This window comes from Carassius gibelio, chromosome B7 (genome assembly GCF_023724105.1).
Source record: "Carassius gibelio isolate Cgi1373 ecotype wild population from Czech Republic chromosome B7, carGib1.2-hapl.c, whole genome shotgun sequence".
Classification (NCBI taxonomy): Eukaryota; Metazoa; Chordata; class Actinopteri; order Cypriniformes; family Cyprinidae; genus Carassius; species Carassius gibelio.
This window is the reverse complement of record NC_068402.1, coordinates 6,949,819-6,970,457: the sequence shown is the minus strand read 5'-3', so window position 1 is coordinate 6,970,457 and position 20,639 is coordinate 6,949,819. Positions and strand designations below refer to the sequence as shown.

The window sequence follows — 20,639 nt, the reverse complement described above, 5'->3', positions numbered from 1 at the left end:
AAAACACTAATATTGTTAATTATTCAAATGGAAAACAGCATGTCATTTATCCCTATCATGGCAGAATTTTTTGTTGTTTTCATTACTGTAATATTTAGATTATTTCATTATAATTTTAAATGTAATTTTCATTAACAAAAGTATTGTATATATATATATATATATATATATATATATATATATATATATATATAATATTTTTATTAAATATTCTTGACAGCAGTTTTAAATATTATAAACATAATTTACATTTTTCGACTACTTCAAGACTTTTCAAAACTATTGCCACTTATTTAAAAGAAGTAAGCTTTATTTACGTCACAGCCATAAACTATTTATACCTAATGCATGCATGTTGTATTAGGGGGAGGTACACTACATTGTTATTTTATTGCTCAAAAATATGTTGTATCTAGGATGAGGCATCCACACTTTTCCAGGGAAAGAAATGTTGAACATTTTAAATCTGCTAGGAAAACCAGAAACTGAGAGGCACAGGCTGAACAGCACTGTCTCGTCCAGTGAGGCAGTGCGTTTCTATTTTTCCATTCAGTCGGAAAGCCCGCAGCCATGTACACCTGGTGTGAAGCAGATTGATATAATGACCCATCATGTGGCAGCTCTGCACTGTGTCAGATCAACATTACTTACCCCCGCCACTATAACCTCGTTTCTCCCTCTCTTTTCTTTCATCTTTCCTTTTATACCTCATATTATTAACCTTTCTCTTCATCCTGAAACATGGCTCACACTTTCTCTCTCTCATCACTGGACGCCTTTTTGCAATTCAAGTTTATTTGTATAGCGCTTCACGATACAAAACGTTGCAAAACAGCTTGACAGAAAATCAAGTTTCTACAATATATTTAGTAGTAGCTTATCAGTGGTGACTATTTCAAACTGATGTACATATGGCAGAAATTTACGGTAAAAATCAATTAAAGACGTAATCAAACAGACGATGAACACTGTTATTTTTATTAATTTTCCACCCCCTGTTCCCACTACCCTCTTCTTCTTCACGGCTGCCCTCAAGAGAAACCGGAGGGAGGTGCTTGACAAACGGGCCATGAGCACCGAGTCGAGAAGGACGCAGATGTCAAAGCTATGAATCTTGGGACACTGCCTCCCCCTCATCCCTCTTCTCTCTCTCTCTCTCTATAGCCTCCGCTCCCCGCTCAGGTGCGGGACAGTCCCGTGTAGCACCCAATCAGCGCTCACCTGCATCTCCCAAGACAATCACTCATAGCTCTACTAATCAGAGAAAATGAGGTGACAAATCCACTCCAGGTGCGTGTGTGTGTGTGCTTTTTCACCCTACGTGACACACAGCGAATGCTTTAAGGAACAGGGTGGGGGGTATAACTCACCAGTCACGATCCTGTCACATGGGAGACGAGATTTTGATGGCACACACTTTATTAAGGTGGGCAAGAGTGAATGTGCACCCTTAACCCTTGATTAAAGGTCAGACAAAGTTGGTGAAATATTGCCCAGCATGGATTTCTGTATCTTAAAACTTGTCTTGGACAGAGTTAATGGTACTGTCTGGAAATAGCTGTTTTTTTTATAGGTATCACTGCTGAACAATAACAAGAAAGTTTTCTATTATGTAATATCAACAGATATAAAATGTCACATTTCACAAAACATTTCAAAAAATAATTATTTTAATCAGTATGTTCTTTTTGTTTTTGAAACCTAAAATGTGATCACTAGGCTGCATTTCTTTGATCAAAAATACAGTAATAACAGTAATATTGCAAAATATTATTATTATTTAAAATAACTGTTTTCAATTTTAATAAAATAAAAAATTTATTTATTCCTGTGATGCAAAGCTGAATTTTCAGCATTATTACTCCAGTAATTACTCTTCAGTGTCACATGATCCTTCCGAAATCATTTTAATATGCTAATTTACTGCTTAAGAAACATTTTAGATCAGTTTTTTATTTCACAATATTTTTGTGAAAATGTATTTTCAGCATTCTTTGACAAAGAAAAAAAATTGCAAAAGAAAAAGATTTATTTGAAATAGAATTAAAAAAGTAATTACCGTCACTTTGGTCTATTTTGTGCATCCATTACTGAATAAAAGTATTAATTTCATTTCAAAATAATACTTTATTGTTTTTAGCTTTGTTTAAATAGATATTTATTTTTTAGCTTATTTAACCAGGTAAGTCACTTTAAGATTTTTCACTCAAAATTAAATTCAAAGGTACATTTGTAATGCATATTTTCAAATTAATATTGGTTATACCTTTATATGATACTAATTATTTTAGCTGTCAGAAATATTTATGCATTTAGTTGGAACCTAAATTATAATTCTTTGAAAAGAGGTAAACTCTCTTTATTTAAATAAATTGCTTGGCTGTTAAATCTTAATCTAGATAAAATAACTACTTCAAAGATTTTTCTAAACTAGTGCTACAACCATTTGTCATTGATGCAATCACTTCTTTATCTCAAGCACAGAGAGAACATTACCTCATACATACTGTAGCTTGTTTGTAATTGAAAATATTTAGTGTTACAATTACCCTGATCTCCTCTGATACTCAAACCAACCATGTGAGTATCGGAGGAGTTCTTGGTAATTGTAACACTAAATATTTTAGTTTTTAACTTATTAAAAAGGGAAAACTAGGATTTGCACTTTTCATGATCTCCTATTTTAGTATATATATATATATATATATATATATATATATATATATATATATATATATATATATATATATATATATATATATATATATATATATATATATATTAGTGACGTCTGCTTTCTCCTGGAATGTGAAATAAATGCACAGCCGCTTTGAGTTAGTGTCTGATGGCCAAACGCAACAGACATTAAGAACTGATGAATGCAGAGTTTTTACGATTATGACCATCAGCTGAATTTTGATTTTTTTTTTTTTTTTGCCAGAAGCATGTGCATAGTAACCATTACCATTATCACACAGGGACATTTACTAGTGCTGGAAATGACTGAAACATTACTGAAAGAGACCGTCAAGGCTGTGCTTTACCATTTCATGATAGATGTGCTCATTATTGCACATTTGTGTAAAGGATGAGGTCTAATACGCCCACACAGTGACCAGCCGTCTGTTATGCTTTAGCTTTCAATTACATAAAACCACAAGTTTTGTAAAAACTAGTCACATTTTTAGTTTTTAGTTATGTTATCCTGATTCAGCTTTAATGGAAATAGTCTTTGGTTTGCTTGGCTTTTGATCTGTGTATTTGTAACACATTTACTGTTCCTGTTTACCGTTTTACTCGTGTGTAAAGAGTTTTGATTATTGCATTAATATTCCTTATGCCTTGTCATAACTGTGGTGCATACAGACTGCTGTTTCTATATAGTTGTGGAAGTTTTTCCTCCTTTGATTAATGGCAGTAAGTTTGTGCAAACATTCAGAGCTGCTATATTTAATGACAACCCGTTAATATGCAGTCAAAGTTTATAAATGTAGGACATTTAATTGGAGTCATTTCCAGTTTAATGGACTCAAACCAGCATCCCTGGGAGCAGTATAACCCAGATATGTCTAGATCATATGAGCAAACCACTGCGAACGGAGATCTGAAAAGCTGCACATAAATCTTTTAATGGATGTGACATGGCTTAGAGGTTGGAGTTGTGGCCTGGTAAGCCAAAGGTTTTGGGTTCAAACCCCAGAAGGTGCGATTTAGGATCTCAATTCCAGATGACTGTAGTAAAAGATGTGCTGCGAGTCACTTTGGATAAGAAATTATCTGTTGAATGAATAATGTTCTTGTCATCTGAAGTGTTGACTCATGAGGGCTTGGTTTGACTGTGTACATATATCATATGTAAGCCGTGCAGTTTATGTCTTTTACTCACTTTCATGTATCATCTTTCTTCTCAGTCTATCCAGACCGCTGCAATATCAGCCTGGCGGCGGTGGGGGACGCTCAGAAACACAGTGACCGCATTGCATTCTGGGACGTTGTGTATGGCTTCAAGATGACGTGCATGAAGAAGGCTGTGATACCAGAGCCGGTAGTGGAGATGTTGAAGCCCGAGACGGTCATTTCAGAGCCTGCCGTGATTAAGGTAAGAGTAGAGACTGTAGTTGGGTTTTTCTAGGAAAGTCTGAAGGGAATTATCTGTGAAATGATTAGTTAATTCTGAACGTCCTCTTGGGGAGTGATGGAGTGTGCCATCTATCAAGATTTAATAGTTTGTCTTCAGGTAAAACATGTTGTCTTTTGTGCTAGTGATGGTCCTCAAATCGAATTTGGATAAAACCATTATATATGAAAATGTACATGTTTATTTAATATAATTTCACAGCACAGTAGTCTAGATGAGTAGGGTTCCATACACTACTATTCAAAAGTTTGGGATCTGTTTTTTTTTTTTTTTTTTTTCACAAGGACGCATTCAATTGTGACATTTAAATGCATTTATTATTTCTATTTAAAACAAATGCTGTTCTTTTGAACTGTCTAGTCATTAAAGAATCTGGATTCAAGTCGAGTCACCTTTATTTATAAAGTGCTTTTAACAATACAGATTGTGTCAAAGCAGCTTTACAGTATTAAATAGGAAAATAGTGTCAATGCCAAAAAAAAAAAAAAGGATGAAAATGTAAACAGCTTCCACAAAAAATAAGCTAATATTAAGCTTGACCCTTTTTTCCCTGTATTGATAAAAACAAATGATCCTTGAGCACCAAATCAGCATATTAAAATGATTATTGAAGGATCATGAGATGCTGAATGCTTGAGCAATGGCTGTTGGAAACACAGCTTTGCATTACGGTAATAAATTTCATTTTAGAATATATTATAAAAAGGTATTTTAAATTGTAATAATATTTCACACTGTTACTGCTTTTACGGTATTTTTGATCAAATAAATGCAGTCCTGGTGAGCATAAGAGACTTCTCTAATAAAATAAACTTACCGAGCCCAAACCATTGAATGGTCTCAATTCAAATATCAATTCTAGATATTAAATTGGTAGTTTACCCAAAAAATGAAAATTGTCATAATTTACTGATCCTTATGTTATTTGAAACCTTTCTGTGTTTCCATTGAACACCAAAAAAAAAGTCCAAGCTTCTCTGTTAAATAAAACAAAAGTGGATGACGATTAATACTGTGATGCATGTTTGGGTGAACTATCTCTATGCATTTGACTAATCTTGTTACTAATCCTCTCTTTTTAACTATATAATGGTTTCTGTCTCATTGGATTTGGTGCACATCATTAGAGCACCTGAATTTCTAATTAATTGAGTCTGGGCCTGACAGAAAGCCAATTTCCTGTGTTGTGGCCTTGTTTTGAGATGGAGGGGGAGGGGAAGGAATGTAGGTAGGATAAAGGCAGAAGATGAAGAGAGTGACAGATCGTGAGAGAGGAAGTAAAGCCTCAGAGACAGTCTGTGACAGAATAGCTGATTGATTAATTGAATCCTTGTTTAACGTCCTCTTTAGTAAACTTCATTACTTACCACTGCCATGGCCTTGGGTCCACTTACAAACACACACATATGCTTAATGCTGTGTTTGTTTAATGCTTTTTTATGCTGTTTAATGGAGTTTTTCCTTAAACCAGCTTTAGTGTCATGCATATCATGCATATCGTACAAAAATTTTGTTTAAAGAAAATGCCAAAAATCAATCTAATATTTTATGTTTATAAGAAAGCTATTGATAAGCATTAGATATGTGATTAAACAGTAGATACTGTGCATATTTTGACTAGACAGACCACAATTGTAAGATTTTTGCTGATTTATTTAATATGCAGTATAATTTTTTTTTATTAGAAAAGTTTACATATTTTTACCCATATGTTCAACCTTAGGAACTGAATTTCATTATATTCTTTGACCATGATCATAAAATGGTTCAGACATAAGCAGTAATGAAAATTCAATGCACACATCAATCTTTCACTGTCTGTGCAGAAACATTGCACATCTTACTTCCATTATCTCACTGACCCACCCCAATAACGCTATTTAACGGTAGTCAGAGTTCCATTAAATGAACACACTCCAGCGTGGAATTCTCTTTACTGACTCATCTTCCTCTTAAACTTGCCACAATCACCGCTTTATTATATTTAAGTTTTTTTTTTTTTTATTAATAATTTTACCATGCAGATATTCATGTAATCATTTTGCAAATGCAATTATTTAATATTAATAAACAAAAAAAAATGTCTAAAATTGACATCCAGGTTTAACTGTCTAAGAAACCCTGACTTGTTTGTTGTGTTCACATTCATTTGCTATAAGGAATAGTTCACCCCCCTCATAATAGTTCACAAAACATTTGCTCAACTTTACTCACCCTCAGGCTCTCCAGAATGCGATCAGTAAACAGCCCTAACCAGTTCTAAAAACCTATACCGGTGGATTTTGATGCAATGGATAAAGGTGATGGACATTTTCACTAAAGGAAGCATTATTATCAATTTTGGAATAATTTTGGATTTATTGCAAACATGCAGCTTTTCACTTCACAATGTTAATTGATGGACTGGATTCGTGATCTGTTTGGACTCTCATTCTGATGGCACCCATTCACTGCAGACAATCCATTAGTGAGCTACAGTATGTATTGCTACATTTTTTTCAAATCTGTTCCAATAAAGAAACACAAACCCATATACATGTAGGATTGCTTGGGGCTGAGTAAATTTTATTTATTTATTTTTTTTTAGCAAATTTTCATTTTTGGGTGAACTGTTCCTTGAAGTTGAACCACTATAATACAGAATGTTATTAACAGTAAACGACAAAGTTGACTGTAGGGTTTCATAATTATATAAAATGGAATGGGATGGACAACTTTTTATTCACCTACATTAGGAAGTTTGAAAAAGTTTTGTGTGTGTGTCTCTGTGTATCTCTCTCTAGACTATTGACTGTGGCTCTGTGACTGTGTCTGAGCTGGAGTTCACTGAAGACTTCAGCCTGAAGATAACGGCCAGCACCGTCTGTACAGTCAGTAGATCCAACTTCTAACACAAACACACATTTACCAACAAACTTGCAAACAAACTGTGATTATTACCTGTCTTACACACACTTCAATCATCATAGCTAAACAAGGTTGTCAGGTGTGAAGATTAATTAAGGGTTGGGAAGATGGATTGGCCATTTGATTGGATGGGATGGGTCAGGGGCTCAGACATCAGTCTGGTTTGATGGACAGACAAGTATTCTTACAGGTGGAGGTAAAGACAGGCACGGAAAGGTTTACTTTAATTATTTCATGACCTAAATTAAACCACATATCCCCATTTGTGAGATCAAATAAGGTGGGAGGTTATTAAACTGAGATCTGAAACAAAAATCTTTTGTGTAATCTTGTGTAAATTTTGAAATCTCAAGCTCGGTTTCAGGAACTTTTCATTGTTGTCATGTCTGTCAAGCTCCAAAAAGAACATAAAATACCATAAAACTTCCAAAAAAGTAAATGATATAGCTTGAAAAAGCCTTGAAAAAAAAATCTTGTCAACACCTATCTTTTTGAATGGTAATATAGATTCAACGTAAGTTATATATTTCTCTGAAACCATACAGTATCTTTTTGTCAATAGTCACTGAAATCATCTTTTTAATATACATAATTTTAACAGTTGTTGATTCAGCTTAATTGAGCTGGTGCAGTCACGTATGACACATTCTAGAACCAATGCCTTTTGGTTTTAAAAGAGTTATTGGGACTATTTTTATAGTGTTTTATTGGATCTTGAACAGCCTACAGTGTAGGAAACAGAGCACCATGGACATTCTTGAGAGTTTCTTCTTTTGTGCTTCATTGAAAAATAGCGTTATACAGGTTTAGAACAACATGAGGGTGAGTAAATCCATTTCTGTGTGAACTATTCCTTTCAAGACAATATGTTCCTTTTTTCTAGCTATATTGTGTGCTAGTTCACCATTTGTGTCGGGTGTATTTTATGGCGAGAGAGAGCATGTGTGTGTGTTTGTCAATGAAAGAGCGAGACCTGTGAGAGACGGTCAAAAAAAAGCCAACTGAAATTTCAAGTGTAATTTTTCTTTTGTCTCCCAGGTTTTGTCCCAGCATCATTGTTCCTGCTTCTTTGTTATAACTTTTATGGATTAATCAATACTGTATTATTATCTCCCTTCCCCTTTCCGAGTTACTCTGGATTTAATGGACTTTGTAAACATCATCTAATTTCTCTGCTGCTCTCCAGTAATGGAAAAGCACATCCTGATTTCCTCCCCGTTTAAAAACTTCTATTTTTAGATAGGAGGCAGGTACAAGCAATTTGCAGTTTTTTAAATATCCTTGAATGTGTTGAGGAAAATTCCATTTATAGTCAAAGATGGGATTCAGCGCCCTATTTTGCACTGCTTTGTCATGTAATTACGAAGGCACCCCAAAAACGGAGGGAAAATGCTGTCGTCCCCATGATTGAGTGCATGGACTTATTCTCCTGCCGACAGTCCATTCATCACATCAGGCTGCCTAACCTTGCATTAAATGAACAGCGCTACCCTGCGCTCTCGTGCTCGGCTGGCGGAAGACAAATAACGCTCGCTCCTATAGTTGCACTGGTCCTCGGCTCACGTTGTCCACAGGGACGGCAGTCTCTCCTTACTCTCTCTCTCAGCATCTCTAATGCTTTCTCTTTCACCTCCCTCCTGTAGAAAAAAGTGTGTCACTCATAATTTGTCAGATTTGTTTTGATAAATTCAGTATGTATACTCAGTTTTGGCCGAAGTAGAAGTAAGTGGGGTAAGCTGTGCCGCCTGTTTACTTTAAGTATAGCATGAACGTTTTTTGAGAGTTTTTTCTTTTTTGGCTCTCTGAAAAATAACATACAGGTTTAGAACATCATGAGGGTGAGTAAATCCATTTCTGTGTAAACTATTCATTTCAGGACAATATGTTTGCTAGGAAAATACAGCTAACATTGAGGGTCTAGAGCTTTTATATTAGGTATAAAATGTTCAGGACACGTCTTGTGCACTGCAGTTAAAGCACATCTGAAGATGTGCGTAATGTTTGCGTCAGTGGTGATTTGCCTTAAGGACACTTCATGTTACATCAAGCTGTGACAAGAACAAGACTGGTAATGATCATACAGTATTTGGGGGGAAGGAAAGAGGGATAATGCTTGTTTCCTTCATATTTGTAAAATTTCAGTGGAGACAAGGCAATGAGTTGAAGTTAGGTATAAGGAGTGTAAGTACTAACAGAAGTTAAGATCTTTTAAATATGTGCTTAACTTATAATTGGAAGTTAATTCCAATTAGAACTTTACAGTGTTACTAAATAATTTAATTTCAAATTAAAGCTGCAGTCGGTAACTTTTGACGCTCTAGCGGTTAATAAACACAACTGCTTGCGTCTTGCGGAAGAACATCGTAGCCGTAACTACTTCTCTCTGTTTATGTCTATGAAGAATCACAGGTGCTGGGTTACTCCGCCGCGGTACCCCCGAAGCAATCTAAAATAGTCCGAATATAAACACTTATTATAGGTGCACCCTAGTGATTCAGGACAAGCCAAAAACACGGTTTGGAAAATGGATTCATGGTGTACTCGCTTATTATATACATTTTTCTACGTTTTGAACACAAACAAAGTTACGGACCGCAGCTCTGATTGGTTGTTTCTTAACGGGAGCGATGCATTTCTGCAAATGGCAATAGGACCACTGGGAGGAGCCAGAGGAGCTTGATTTTTTTTCACAGATTATCTGTCTCTTATTCTACTGTCAGGACATAATGACAGGTTTAACAAATATGTAAAAAATATATTTTTACAAAAGTTACTTACTGCAGCTTTAATTATCTTTTGATGTACTTTTGAACTTTATATTCAAGAATCTAGCAAAAAAGTATCAGTTTCCACAAAAATATAAGCAGCATATGATTTTAATATTGATAATAAATTAAATGTTTATTGAGCACCAAATCAGCATATTAGAATGATTTCTGGAGGATCGTGTGAAGTTGAAGACTGGAGTAATGATGCTGAAAATTCAGCTTTTCCATTACATTTAAAAATATATATATTTAAGTAGAAAACAATTATTTCAAATTGCAGTAATATTTCACATTATTATTGATTTTAGTGTACTTTTATTGAATAAATGCAGCTCTGTTGGCCAAAAGAGTCTTTGAAAAACATTACAAGTCTTTTAAATGAAAGTGTAGGTGGCTGTGCAATAAAACGTTAGTCATTAACAACATCACTGTATCAATATCCATCTGTTATGATTTATTGTGAGCATCATGCATATTATTTCTGTTAAAAAGCACAGGATGCACTCATCCTGCATTTCTGACGACTTCAGAGACTGACTCGACATTTCCAGTGAATGTTAACAATGGGACATCTTTAGATATCCCAAATAGCTGAGACTCATTGGGTGAAATCAAGTCAGTGGAGTTTCATTATAGATCATCAGTGTAAATGTTCCTTTTATGCAAATTATACTTCCTTTGTACAAGTTACTCTTTGTTAGTTCTTGGCCTCCAGTAGTCATCGTGAAATAGTAGTAATCGTGATCTAGCAAATGCATTTATCTCAAGTGACTTGCCTAATTAAGCTCTGAATCTAATAAAGCTTATTTTTTACTTCCTTATAATTAAAATGCCCCAGGATAATCAAAAAGGGGCTACTGTAAATTCATGATAGTTTATCAGCAGGGAAGTGTAGTTTTAGTACAAACAATTCTGCAATCCTTGCTTTTCTGGTGGCCACATTAAGACTTTTATTGGCGTGATAAAAGCTACTTGTTTTTAACAGAACAGTATGTACAGGAAGGCCTAAAATGTAATTGAGATAAATGTTTTAGAAACAAAGATTTTGGGAGATAGATACTAAGTTTTGGAAAACTGGTTCGCAAGTTTATCCATGTCCTTGCTATCCCAAGTGACGTGTGATGTATCATGCACACAAATACTAATCTCTCATGATGCATACAGTTGTTTTGCATTGCAATGTGCTCATAAATTATTCTGTTGCATGAATGATTGTGCTTTGCTATGTGAGGGAGACTAATAATTACTAGAATGTGAGGCTATTTTAAAAACACCAGTTCCAGCAGAGTGTCAAACTAGAGGCAGTAGTGTACAAACCCTCTCACCGCATCAGTGTTTAAGCAACACTGTCGATTTTAACAGGCTGGAGGAAGGTCATGCACGTGCCCAAACACCAGTATGGCTCATCCAGTCATAGATTTTACAGTACTTATACTGTACGGACTATCTGTTTTAGTTACAATGTTTTTATTATGCATTTTTAGATCAGAAAATGTAAATGGAGGGCATATACAGTAGCACCACATCTAGTGGTTTTTCCATTGTTCATGCACAGTTGAATATAACAGGAGGCAAAATGTTTACCACTTATTTGTTCAAATGACCTGAAATAGTATGAAGTTATTTTTAGTTATTTTCAAGACAAAAAGTGTTGTGATCATCTTCTAAGAGAAGCAAGAAAGGCTGTATTTGTTCTGTTTCAACTAATGATAGGCTACCACTTTTCTACAGCATTTCTGCCTCTCTCTATACTCCACTTTATGTAGGTGACTGTAATGTTCCTGCAGTAATGTCCTTCCCCTCTAATTAAACCCTGTGCATTTGTTTCCAGTGTGGCGGAACGTCAAACTCTAAGGGAAAAGCAGAATAACAGGAATGGGAGCTTCATTGGCACTGGTGTGTGTTATGCACAGAATAGGGGAGACGCCGGGTGGAGAAGGAGGAGGGGGGTAGAGAGCTCGAGGTGGTCGAGTGTGACGCCTCGCACGCGTGAATAAACCCCATCAAAAGCGCATTAGCTCCCCTTCCTTCGCAGCTCGCTGCATAATTGTATCTGGCTGCACCACGCTCTGCTCCGACATGATAGCGCTGGAAAGGGCTTGATGATGAATTGCTCCCCGTTGGTGTTAGCGATGATGATAATTATTAATTTTCCCCCGACCTGTTCTCCAGGTAGCCTCGCTGAGTGGCACCGTGCGCCGCCTCCTGGGCCGGGAAACAGCTCGCGCGCATCACTTATCTCCCGACATTCCCCGGGTGTGAAGGCTGAACACTTTGATGAGAATAAAAAGCCTCCGTTTCCATCATTTGTCCCCCTTTTCCCGCGCAGCTCGGGCTTTTGTGTCTGCTCTTTCACTCCGCCCCGGTGCGTTAACGGGGGTGGTTTTATTTTTTTTTTATTTCTGGCAGGGAGTTATTTGGCTCTGACCCCCGTGTTTTCAGTGGGCATCCTCTTTTGTCGGGTCTTGGTTTCTGTTAACATTTCTGGGCAATTTACGCTCACAAAAAGGATGAACCCGTTTAAAGGAAAGCGGTTTGGAGATGCAGAATTTTATTTATTTATTTTTTATTTTTTTATTTATTGACTCTCAGATTTATGGAAAACAAGGAAAAAATATATTCACCACCTTGCTATTTTATTACAATTACTACTATTAATTATAGAAAATTATCGGAAGACTGTAATTGAAGGTAACACATATTTAAGAAAATTAAAATATAAAGGCCTATTGTTTATATTAAAATGTGACCAAATTAGTAATATAATTGAGTGTAATCATTATAGTAAATGTAAAAAAAAATATATATAAAACAATTGTATGTATATATATATATATATATATATATATATATATATATATATATATATATATATATATAATATATACATTTTTTTCTTTTTTTTTACAAATCTATAATTGTAAACGATTAAATGTTAACTTTTTGCAATTCTGTTTTTTAATATTGTTTTTAATAGTTTCTTAAATAAGCCCATACAAATGAATCACACAGAACAGTTGTTGTTTGTGGATGTGGTGTTAAACCCTTGATTATGCTGCTGTGGCTTTGTCCTCTTAAAGCTATTTTAACAGAAGACGAGGAGGATTAATAGGTGGGTGTTCTGCTCTGGTTTGTAAGGGAGGGAGAGAGACACAGGCATTAAGCCAGAGCTGTATTTCTCCCCACAAGGTCCCTGAGATACTTCAGGCAGAATGGCTCCCATTATCACTGCAGTGTCCCCTGGGAGTTCACAGGGTGACTGCGCTCTGTTTTCTCTCTCTCTGTGTGTGTGTGTGTGTGTGTCCATCTGTGAGAAGGTGTGCGCCGTGACACACCTCAGCCTTTCATTCAAGGAAATCCTCCTCAATTTACACATTTCATAATTAAATAAATACTGTAGAAATGTAAAGTACTCCTTTCCAGTAAATTGTGGTGTTTTGCTGATTGTAAACAGTTGCATATGAGAAATATTTAACTTGGAAACCATGTGAGTCATCAAAAGAAAAAGTTATGAAATGTTTGTCTCCAATCAATCATATTTACGAGCTGTTGTCATCAGCGATGACAAAGTTCATCTCTGGTGTGCCAAATGACTCGCAAATCCACTCTTCCTAACGCATTCAATAAGCAATTAGCCCTGATTTGGTAATTATTGCTCCACGTAATGTCTGATAATGTTCATTACAAGCCATAATTACACTGACCTGACTTTATTTCCATCACACCTTCAGTGATGTCTCTTGATCTTAACTGTCATTTCTGATAAAAAGTGATTTGCTTGGATTTAAGAATTGTGTTGAATTTTTATACACTCCTAAGAATAAAGGATCTTTATTGGCATCAGTGATTCCACGGAGATCCTTTAACATCCATGTAATCTTTCTATTGCACAATAATTTCTATTGTTTTGTTTTTTTTCAGATTATTCTTCACACTAAAAAAAATGGTTCTATTAAGAACTATTCACTGAAAGGTTCTTTGGGGAACCCAAAATGGTTATTCTATGCAATCACAGCAAATAAAACAATTTGGACCTTTATTTTTAAGAGTGTAATATAGTTATGATTCAAAGACTGATTATCTGTCTACACAATTAAGATCTACCAAAGCACTTGGGACAGAAAGTAAATGTATATTTTACCTTTAAACAAAGCAACTTTAAAATATGGCGTTGTTGCAAAAGTCATTTTAAGATATTTTGTAAATTTGTACATTGTGGGCAGATTTCTGAAATTACTATTATATTTTATTTTAAGTCAGTAGCATCTTCAGATCATAACTATTGAATTGGACAAAGTCAATTTATAAGTTAACTTAATTTAGTACCTTTAAAATAATGTATAGTTTCATTAGTCTATACATTTTTAAGGTATTTTGGAAGTTGTGTGCAGCTTTTTATTTTATATTATTAATTTTATTTTTAAACCTTATTTTATGGGCAAGGATGCTTTATAAACTATATTTAATTTCAAAAGAGTCAAAACTAAAAATGCTGCTTCCAGTGTATTAGTTAAAGGAAAAAGCATTTAAATTTAGTGACTGCTACTTTTTCTTCCCTCTCTGAATTTTTCCATTTTCAATGTGCCATTGCCGTGCTTATACATCTCTATTCATGCCCCATTTTTATAAGTCTGTTTGTCATAATTAAGATTCACTTTCATTTTATAACTGGAATTAATTTAATAAAGCAGTTTTAAAATGATGTAAGTTAAGGTATTTTTTTTTTTCAATTAAAGTTGAAAATACTCCAGATTTGGTTAAAGAAAATAGTGGCTCCAGTAAAAAGCTTGCTTAAAATTTAGTCACCTCTGCTTTTTCTTCCCACTCTTTATTTTTAAACATCTTTGAGGTGTCTTTTTTTATTGTTGTCTTGCTTACCTTTCTCTTTATGCCCCGTTTTCTCTTTATCAGTGTTCTCTCTCTCTCTCTCTCTCTCTCTCTCTCTCTCTTCTCATTGATTACGCTCTTTGTGTGAGCGAGCAGACCCTCGTGTTGTCAGCTGCGTCAGGATTAAAAGCTATTAGTTCTGCATCATTGCCACTACAAGTATGCTCCTGAGATTGATAGAGTTGCTCCGCCGTCATTGGGGGCAGGTTGGGACAAAAAAAGGGTAGTTTTCATTTCCATAATATTGGGTATACACACTGTGTGTATTAACACAGAGAACAAACAAAAAGGATTATTATTAATCACTAGGCTTTATTAAATAAAAGGATTATCTTTGTAGATGGAGCGTTTCCACATCACTGTGCTTTTTTAAATTACTTGTCAACATGTCTGTTTTTACACTGTTTTGCTAATTGCTTCCTTTTGGCCTGAACACATGTGAGCGTTTACGAAAATGTCATGTTCTAACCTCTCTCTCCTATTTCATTCCAGGCCATCGTGGGCTATTTTGACATTTTCTTCGACAAGAGCTGTGGAAACAAGGTAAGCAATAGTGCTGTGCTGTGCTGTTTAACAGCGAGCAATTGCGGTCACGCCTTGACGTCTTTTAGGCCCGAGGCAATCGCAATGCAATCGCTAGCCTCTCATACCTAAATGCTGAAATAAGCATTTGCCTTCCTCCAGTGGCCAACTGGAACAGGCAAGGAAATAAGCTAAACCCATCAGGCACTGGGAGGGCGATCGTGCACTGGGTTCTGATAATAGGAGCTTAAGCAGGAGGATATGGAAGGATCTTATGTCTTTTGTCCTGTTTTTGATATTTGAGAACATTGTTTAAACTGCATCATCTGAGTTTGTGTTAATGATCTGGTGGATAACCACAGCATTTGGTTTGTTTTTTAAATTTTATTTAACATTGTATTTTGGCCCATTTTCTGTCTTCACACTTCTCTGTAGTTTGCCTAAATTTAGTCTCTATTGTCTCCTAGTAATGAATTTGTAATAAAAAAAAATGTGCACTACATTTTTTTCATTGAACTTTACACTGTCACATATTGACCTGAATGTATGGAAGCTTATTTCCGTTATTGCGATATTACATTTTAGAAAAAAGTTTTTATCACACTTGTGAATTTATATCTTATGATTCTGATATCCCACAATTTGCCTGTTTTATCTCACAATCCCAAGTTACTTTACTTTACTTTATACTTTATTGTATGACTGTGTCTGAAATTTTTCTTGCATAACAGTATTTATGTTTACAACAACATTTAACATACAATCTACATTGACATTCACTCCAGCAGTACAATTATACATTTCATACAACATTTATACATCTGCAACACCGTCCCAATGCTCTTGATCTCTGATTAGGTGTTTTTGTGCACCAGGCAATCCTTGCACTGAACAAAAACACCTAATCAGAGATCAAGAGCATTGGGACGGTGTTGCAGATGTATAAATGTTGTATGAAATGTATAATTGTACTGCTGGAGTGAATGTCAATGTAGATTGTATGTTATAAAGTTATAAAGTCATACTTGCGAATTAACTGCATTCAGACATTTTTCTCAGAACTCTTACTTTACATCTTGCAAATCTGTTGTTTTTATTTATAAATACATTTTTATTTTGACTTTAATTTCACAATTCCGACTCTTTTCTCAGTTGCGAGTTTAAACTTCACTTCACAGACTTCCGAGTTTGCATCTCGTAATTTTGATCTTTTTCATAGAACTAAATGCCTCGTCATTCAGTTTTATTCATCTCTGCCACAGAATAAAAAATAAATAAATGAATAAAAAGGTAATTGGGACTATCTGACATCTGCATTTCAAAAATAAGCTTCAGTAGATTATAAATCACACAAAATCAGGTGTTTTTAATTAGTCGTGCCTTTAAGGCAGGTATGTTTATCACCCATAGCTGATTTATTTTGCAACCAAAAGTGTCAGATTATCAGGGGGTTACTGGGATGCAGAAATGAAAAAAAAAAGTTTTATATTATTTGTTAATATTTATTTGAATTAATTTTGACAACAAAACTAAGTATTTCAACATATTCACTTTCAGAATCAATCACTTTTCTCTCTTATCAGTCAATTTTCAATGTAAGCAAAGCATGGCAAAATCATTTTCCTGTTTATTTCAACATAAACAGGTTTTTAATACGACTGTGTTTTAATTTTAGGTCATGTTCTCCACTGCTCCAGACTGCACTAAGACGCACTGGAAACAGACGGTGTTCTTACTAGAAAGCCCTATTCCTGTCAAAACCGGTTTGTACCCTGTTCACACATGCTTCCTATTTGTTTGAACTGTCTTCACACCAGTGTTTGCTTGTACTAGTGTCTTTCTTTTAACTGTGATGAGATCTGGCAAGTACATATGCAGCCATCACCTTTCTTTAAAACACAAAAAAGATGTGTGTCCCAGGGAGGTGTATCTTATCTTTCTTTACTCTGACAGTTGATTCTTAGACGGTGACACAGGTTATCTGTCAGTCATTGAGAGATAGACACATGATTGAGCAGTTCCAGAGCCCGTCCACATAAACAATGCAGTTTGTTCTTTCTGTTGATAAATATATATGATGATAAAGTATGTGGTGTCTTCAGAATCATTCCAACAGGGTGTCAAGATGACACAACACATCAGGTTTGTAGATAATGTATTTAGGGGCATTGTTTTTGTGAGCCTGGTATGACTGGTTGATGTTGTGTGTGATCTGATTACATGGTATTTTCACATAGAACCAATAATCCTTTGACTTTTTGTGATCCCAAAGGATTCTAACTACTTAACACATTTTTAAATATATGCTTACAAAGCATTTAACAACACTTATTTATAACTTATTTTTTTTACGTATATAGAGTGGGTACAGAAAGTATTCAGACCCCTTTAAATTTTTCACTCTTTGTTATATTCCAGCCATTTGCTAAAATCATTTAAGTTCTTTTTTTGTCTTCATTAATGTACACACAGCACTCCATATTGACAGAAAAACACATAATTTTTGACAGTTTTGCACATTTATTAAAAGTAAGTATTCAGACCCTTTGCTCAGTATTTAGTAGAAGCACCCTTTTGATCTAATACAGCCATGAGTCTTTTTGGGAAAGATGCAACAAGTTTTTCACACCTGGATTTGGGGATCCTCTGTCATTCCTCCTTGCAGATCCTCTCCAATTCTGTCAGATTGGATGGTAAACGTTGGTGGACAGCCGTTTTCAGGTCTCTCCAGAGATGCTCAACTGGGTTTACGTCAGGGCTCTGGCTGGGCCATTCAAGAACAGTCACGGAGTTGTTGTGAAGCCACTCCTTCATTATTTTAGCTGTGTGCTTAGGGTCATTGTCTTGTTGTAAGGTGAACCTTCGGCCCAGTCTGAGGTCTTGGGCACTCTCGAGAAGGTTTTCATCCAGGATATCCCTGTACTTGGCCGCATTCATCTTTCCCTCGATTGCAACCAGTCGTCCTGTCCCTGCAGCTGAAAAACACCCCCACAGCATGATGCTGCCACCTCCATGCTTCACTGGTGGGACTGTATTTTTACAGGTGATGAGCAGTGCCTGGTTTTCTCTACACACAGCGCTTAGTATTAAGGCAAAAGTTCTATCTTGGTCTCATCAGACTAGAGGATCCTTCAGGTGTTTTTGAGCAAACTTCATGGGGGCTTTTTTCTTTTATTTTTAAACTTAATTTGGCACCTTGAAGAATACCTTCGTCACGGTTCATTTTTATTGATTAAAATGAAAAGATAAGAACCACACTCTCCTGTAATGAATTTCATAAAAATAGGAATCTTTTAAAATAAAGTGTGTGTAAAAAAACTGTAAAAAAGTATTATATTGGTTATATTTTGTAATATACAGTATTCGTAAATGTATATAATACACATAAGACTGAAAAGGCTTTTAGTTATGCTACTTATTAATAATAACATTAATGTAATTGTAATTTTACTACAGTTATATTAACTGACAAATAATACAAATAGTGCTTTTTGCACATATAAAATTATTTGGTTCCTGTAAAGAGGATTCAAGTCTAAAAAATACCATAAAAAACATAATTGATATCAGCCAGAAACTGATTCATTTATATGTAAATTTCCTTGTCATTTTATTTTAATATTTATTTTAATTTATATTATTTGGTTTTAACTTGCTTTTGCAAAATTACTCTCATATCAGCCCTCTGTTGTTTAAAAGAAGCAAACAATGGGAAGAAAACTATATAGATGATGAGAGGAAAGTGAATCAGAATCTGAAAGTCTTTATGTATAAGTGTTTATGTATAAGAGCAACACGGACCATCTACACTTAGATCAAGGCTCTGTATGTCCGTAGATGGCGAGACAGCATCCCGGCCGTGCTAACAGATGAAGTGTGTCTTATCATAATGGGAATCGGAGAAATGTCATCTGATGCGCAGATGGATGAAGGTGCTTTAGCCAGTTTCTCTGATACAGCACACTATTATAAATGACTGTGGCCTAACTGTAGCTGTCCACGGGCATTACCACGGACAGTTCCTGCAGGAGCCGTTCAATGATAACTTGAAGGTCTGCTAACACTACTCCTGTATTGCTGACACCAGTGTCCGATTATAATCAGAAGGAACAGTTTTGTGATTATATTCTATGGCATATTTGAATATTTGTTGCAGGAGCTCCAAAAAATGGCAAATCTATAGTTTTATAGTGACTAACCTAGATTAAGTTATTTATAGTTCATATTTCCTCACATGCACACTCACCAAGAGTAGCTCTGCGATTGGCCTATTTCCTCTTGATTGACACCATATGGGTTTAGAGTTTCGGTTTTCGGTTTGCTTTGCTCTGTAATGTGTGTAATAAAAAGATAAGAGAAAAACTGGTATAAGAGAAACATGTTTGGGGTAAACAACTGTTTTTGGGCAAGTACCATGATCATACTATAGTAGAATTTGGAGTACCATGTATAGATAAGTTTAATATCCTACTGTATAAGCATGACAATTTTGTCATCATTCAGTACCATGGTACTTTACTGTTCAGATGTTTGGGGGTCAGTTTTTTTTTTATTAATACTTTTATTCAGCAAATACATTAGGTTGATAGAAAGTATGTATCAAAGAATACTGAAAAAAATGATATTGGCTTCCACAAAATAAATAAATAAATAAATGTGTGTGTGTGTGTGTGTGTGTGTGTGTGTGTGTAAGCAGCACAACTGTTTTAAACATTTCTCATAAGAAATATTTCTTAAGCATCAAATCAGTGATACAAAACAACAAATTCACATGCTGAAAATTCAGCTTTGCAATAGCAGAAAAAAAAGATATGCGTCTGTGAGTGAAAATAGACAAGTTGTTTTAAATTGTAATTATGTTTCATAATATTACTGTTGTTAATTTTATTTTCATCAAATAAATACAGCCTTGGAGAGTAAGACTAAATGAGTAAGGAATTGTTCACAGATGATGCACATCTTTTTTACTTAATTTGGCACCTTGAAAAAGAACTTTGTCATGGTTCATTTTTATTGATTAAAATGAAAAGATAAGAACCACACTCTCATGTAATGAATCTCATAAAAATAGGAATCTTTTCAAATAATATTAGGAATTACATTTGACATTCTTCTCACTTTAATTATAAATACGTGATTCATAACTTGTGAATTTAAATTGGATTTCTTTTCCAAACAGTAACAGTAGTGTGTTTTGTGTTGTATATCACCAGGCTGTCATTTGTATAGAATAAATGATCGTAAGAAGAAAAATGCATTCCTGTCAGCTCACGCTCAGGTTGCGTGGATTCTTCTCCTGTTTGTGTTTTAGTAATTACTTTTCAGCTGTGTGATGAGAGGGGAGGTAGACTATTCAACGGAAATGCAAAACGCCCTCAGAAACGCAATTAAAGCAGCCGTCATTTGTCATGATTTAG

General features: G+C 35.0%; 1 protein-coding gene across 1 annotated transcript in view; it reads left to right on the top strand.

Annotated features, from left to right (window-relative positions):
* LOC127961026 (protein arginine N-methyltransferase 3-like) overlaps nucleotides 1-20,639 on the top strand; it is a 53,605-nt gene that overhangs the window by 28,217 nt on the left and 4,749 nt on the right. The window contains 4 exon segments of the mRNA XM_052559948.1: nucleotides 3,912-4,099; nucleotides 6,922-7,008; nucleotides 15,193-15,243; nucleotides 16,898-16,985. Of these exon segments, the coding sequence (XP_052415908.1) occupies nucleotides 3,912-4,099; nucleotides 6,922-7,008; nucleotides 15,193-15,243; nucleotides 16,898-16,985 (414 nt within the window).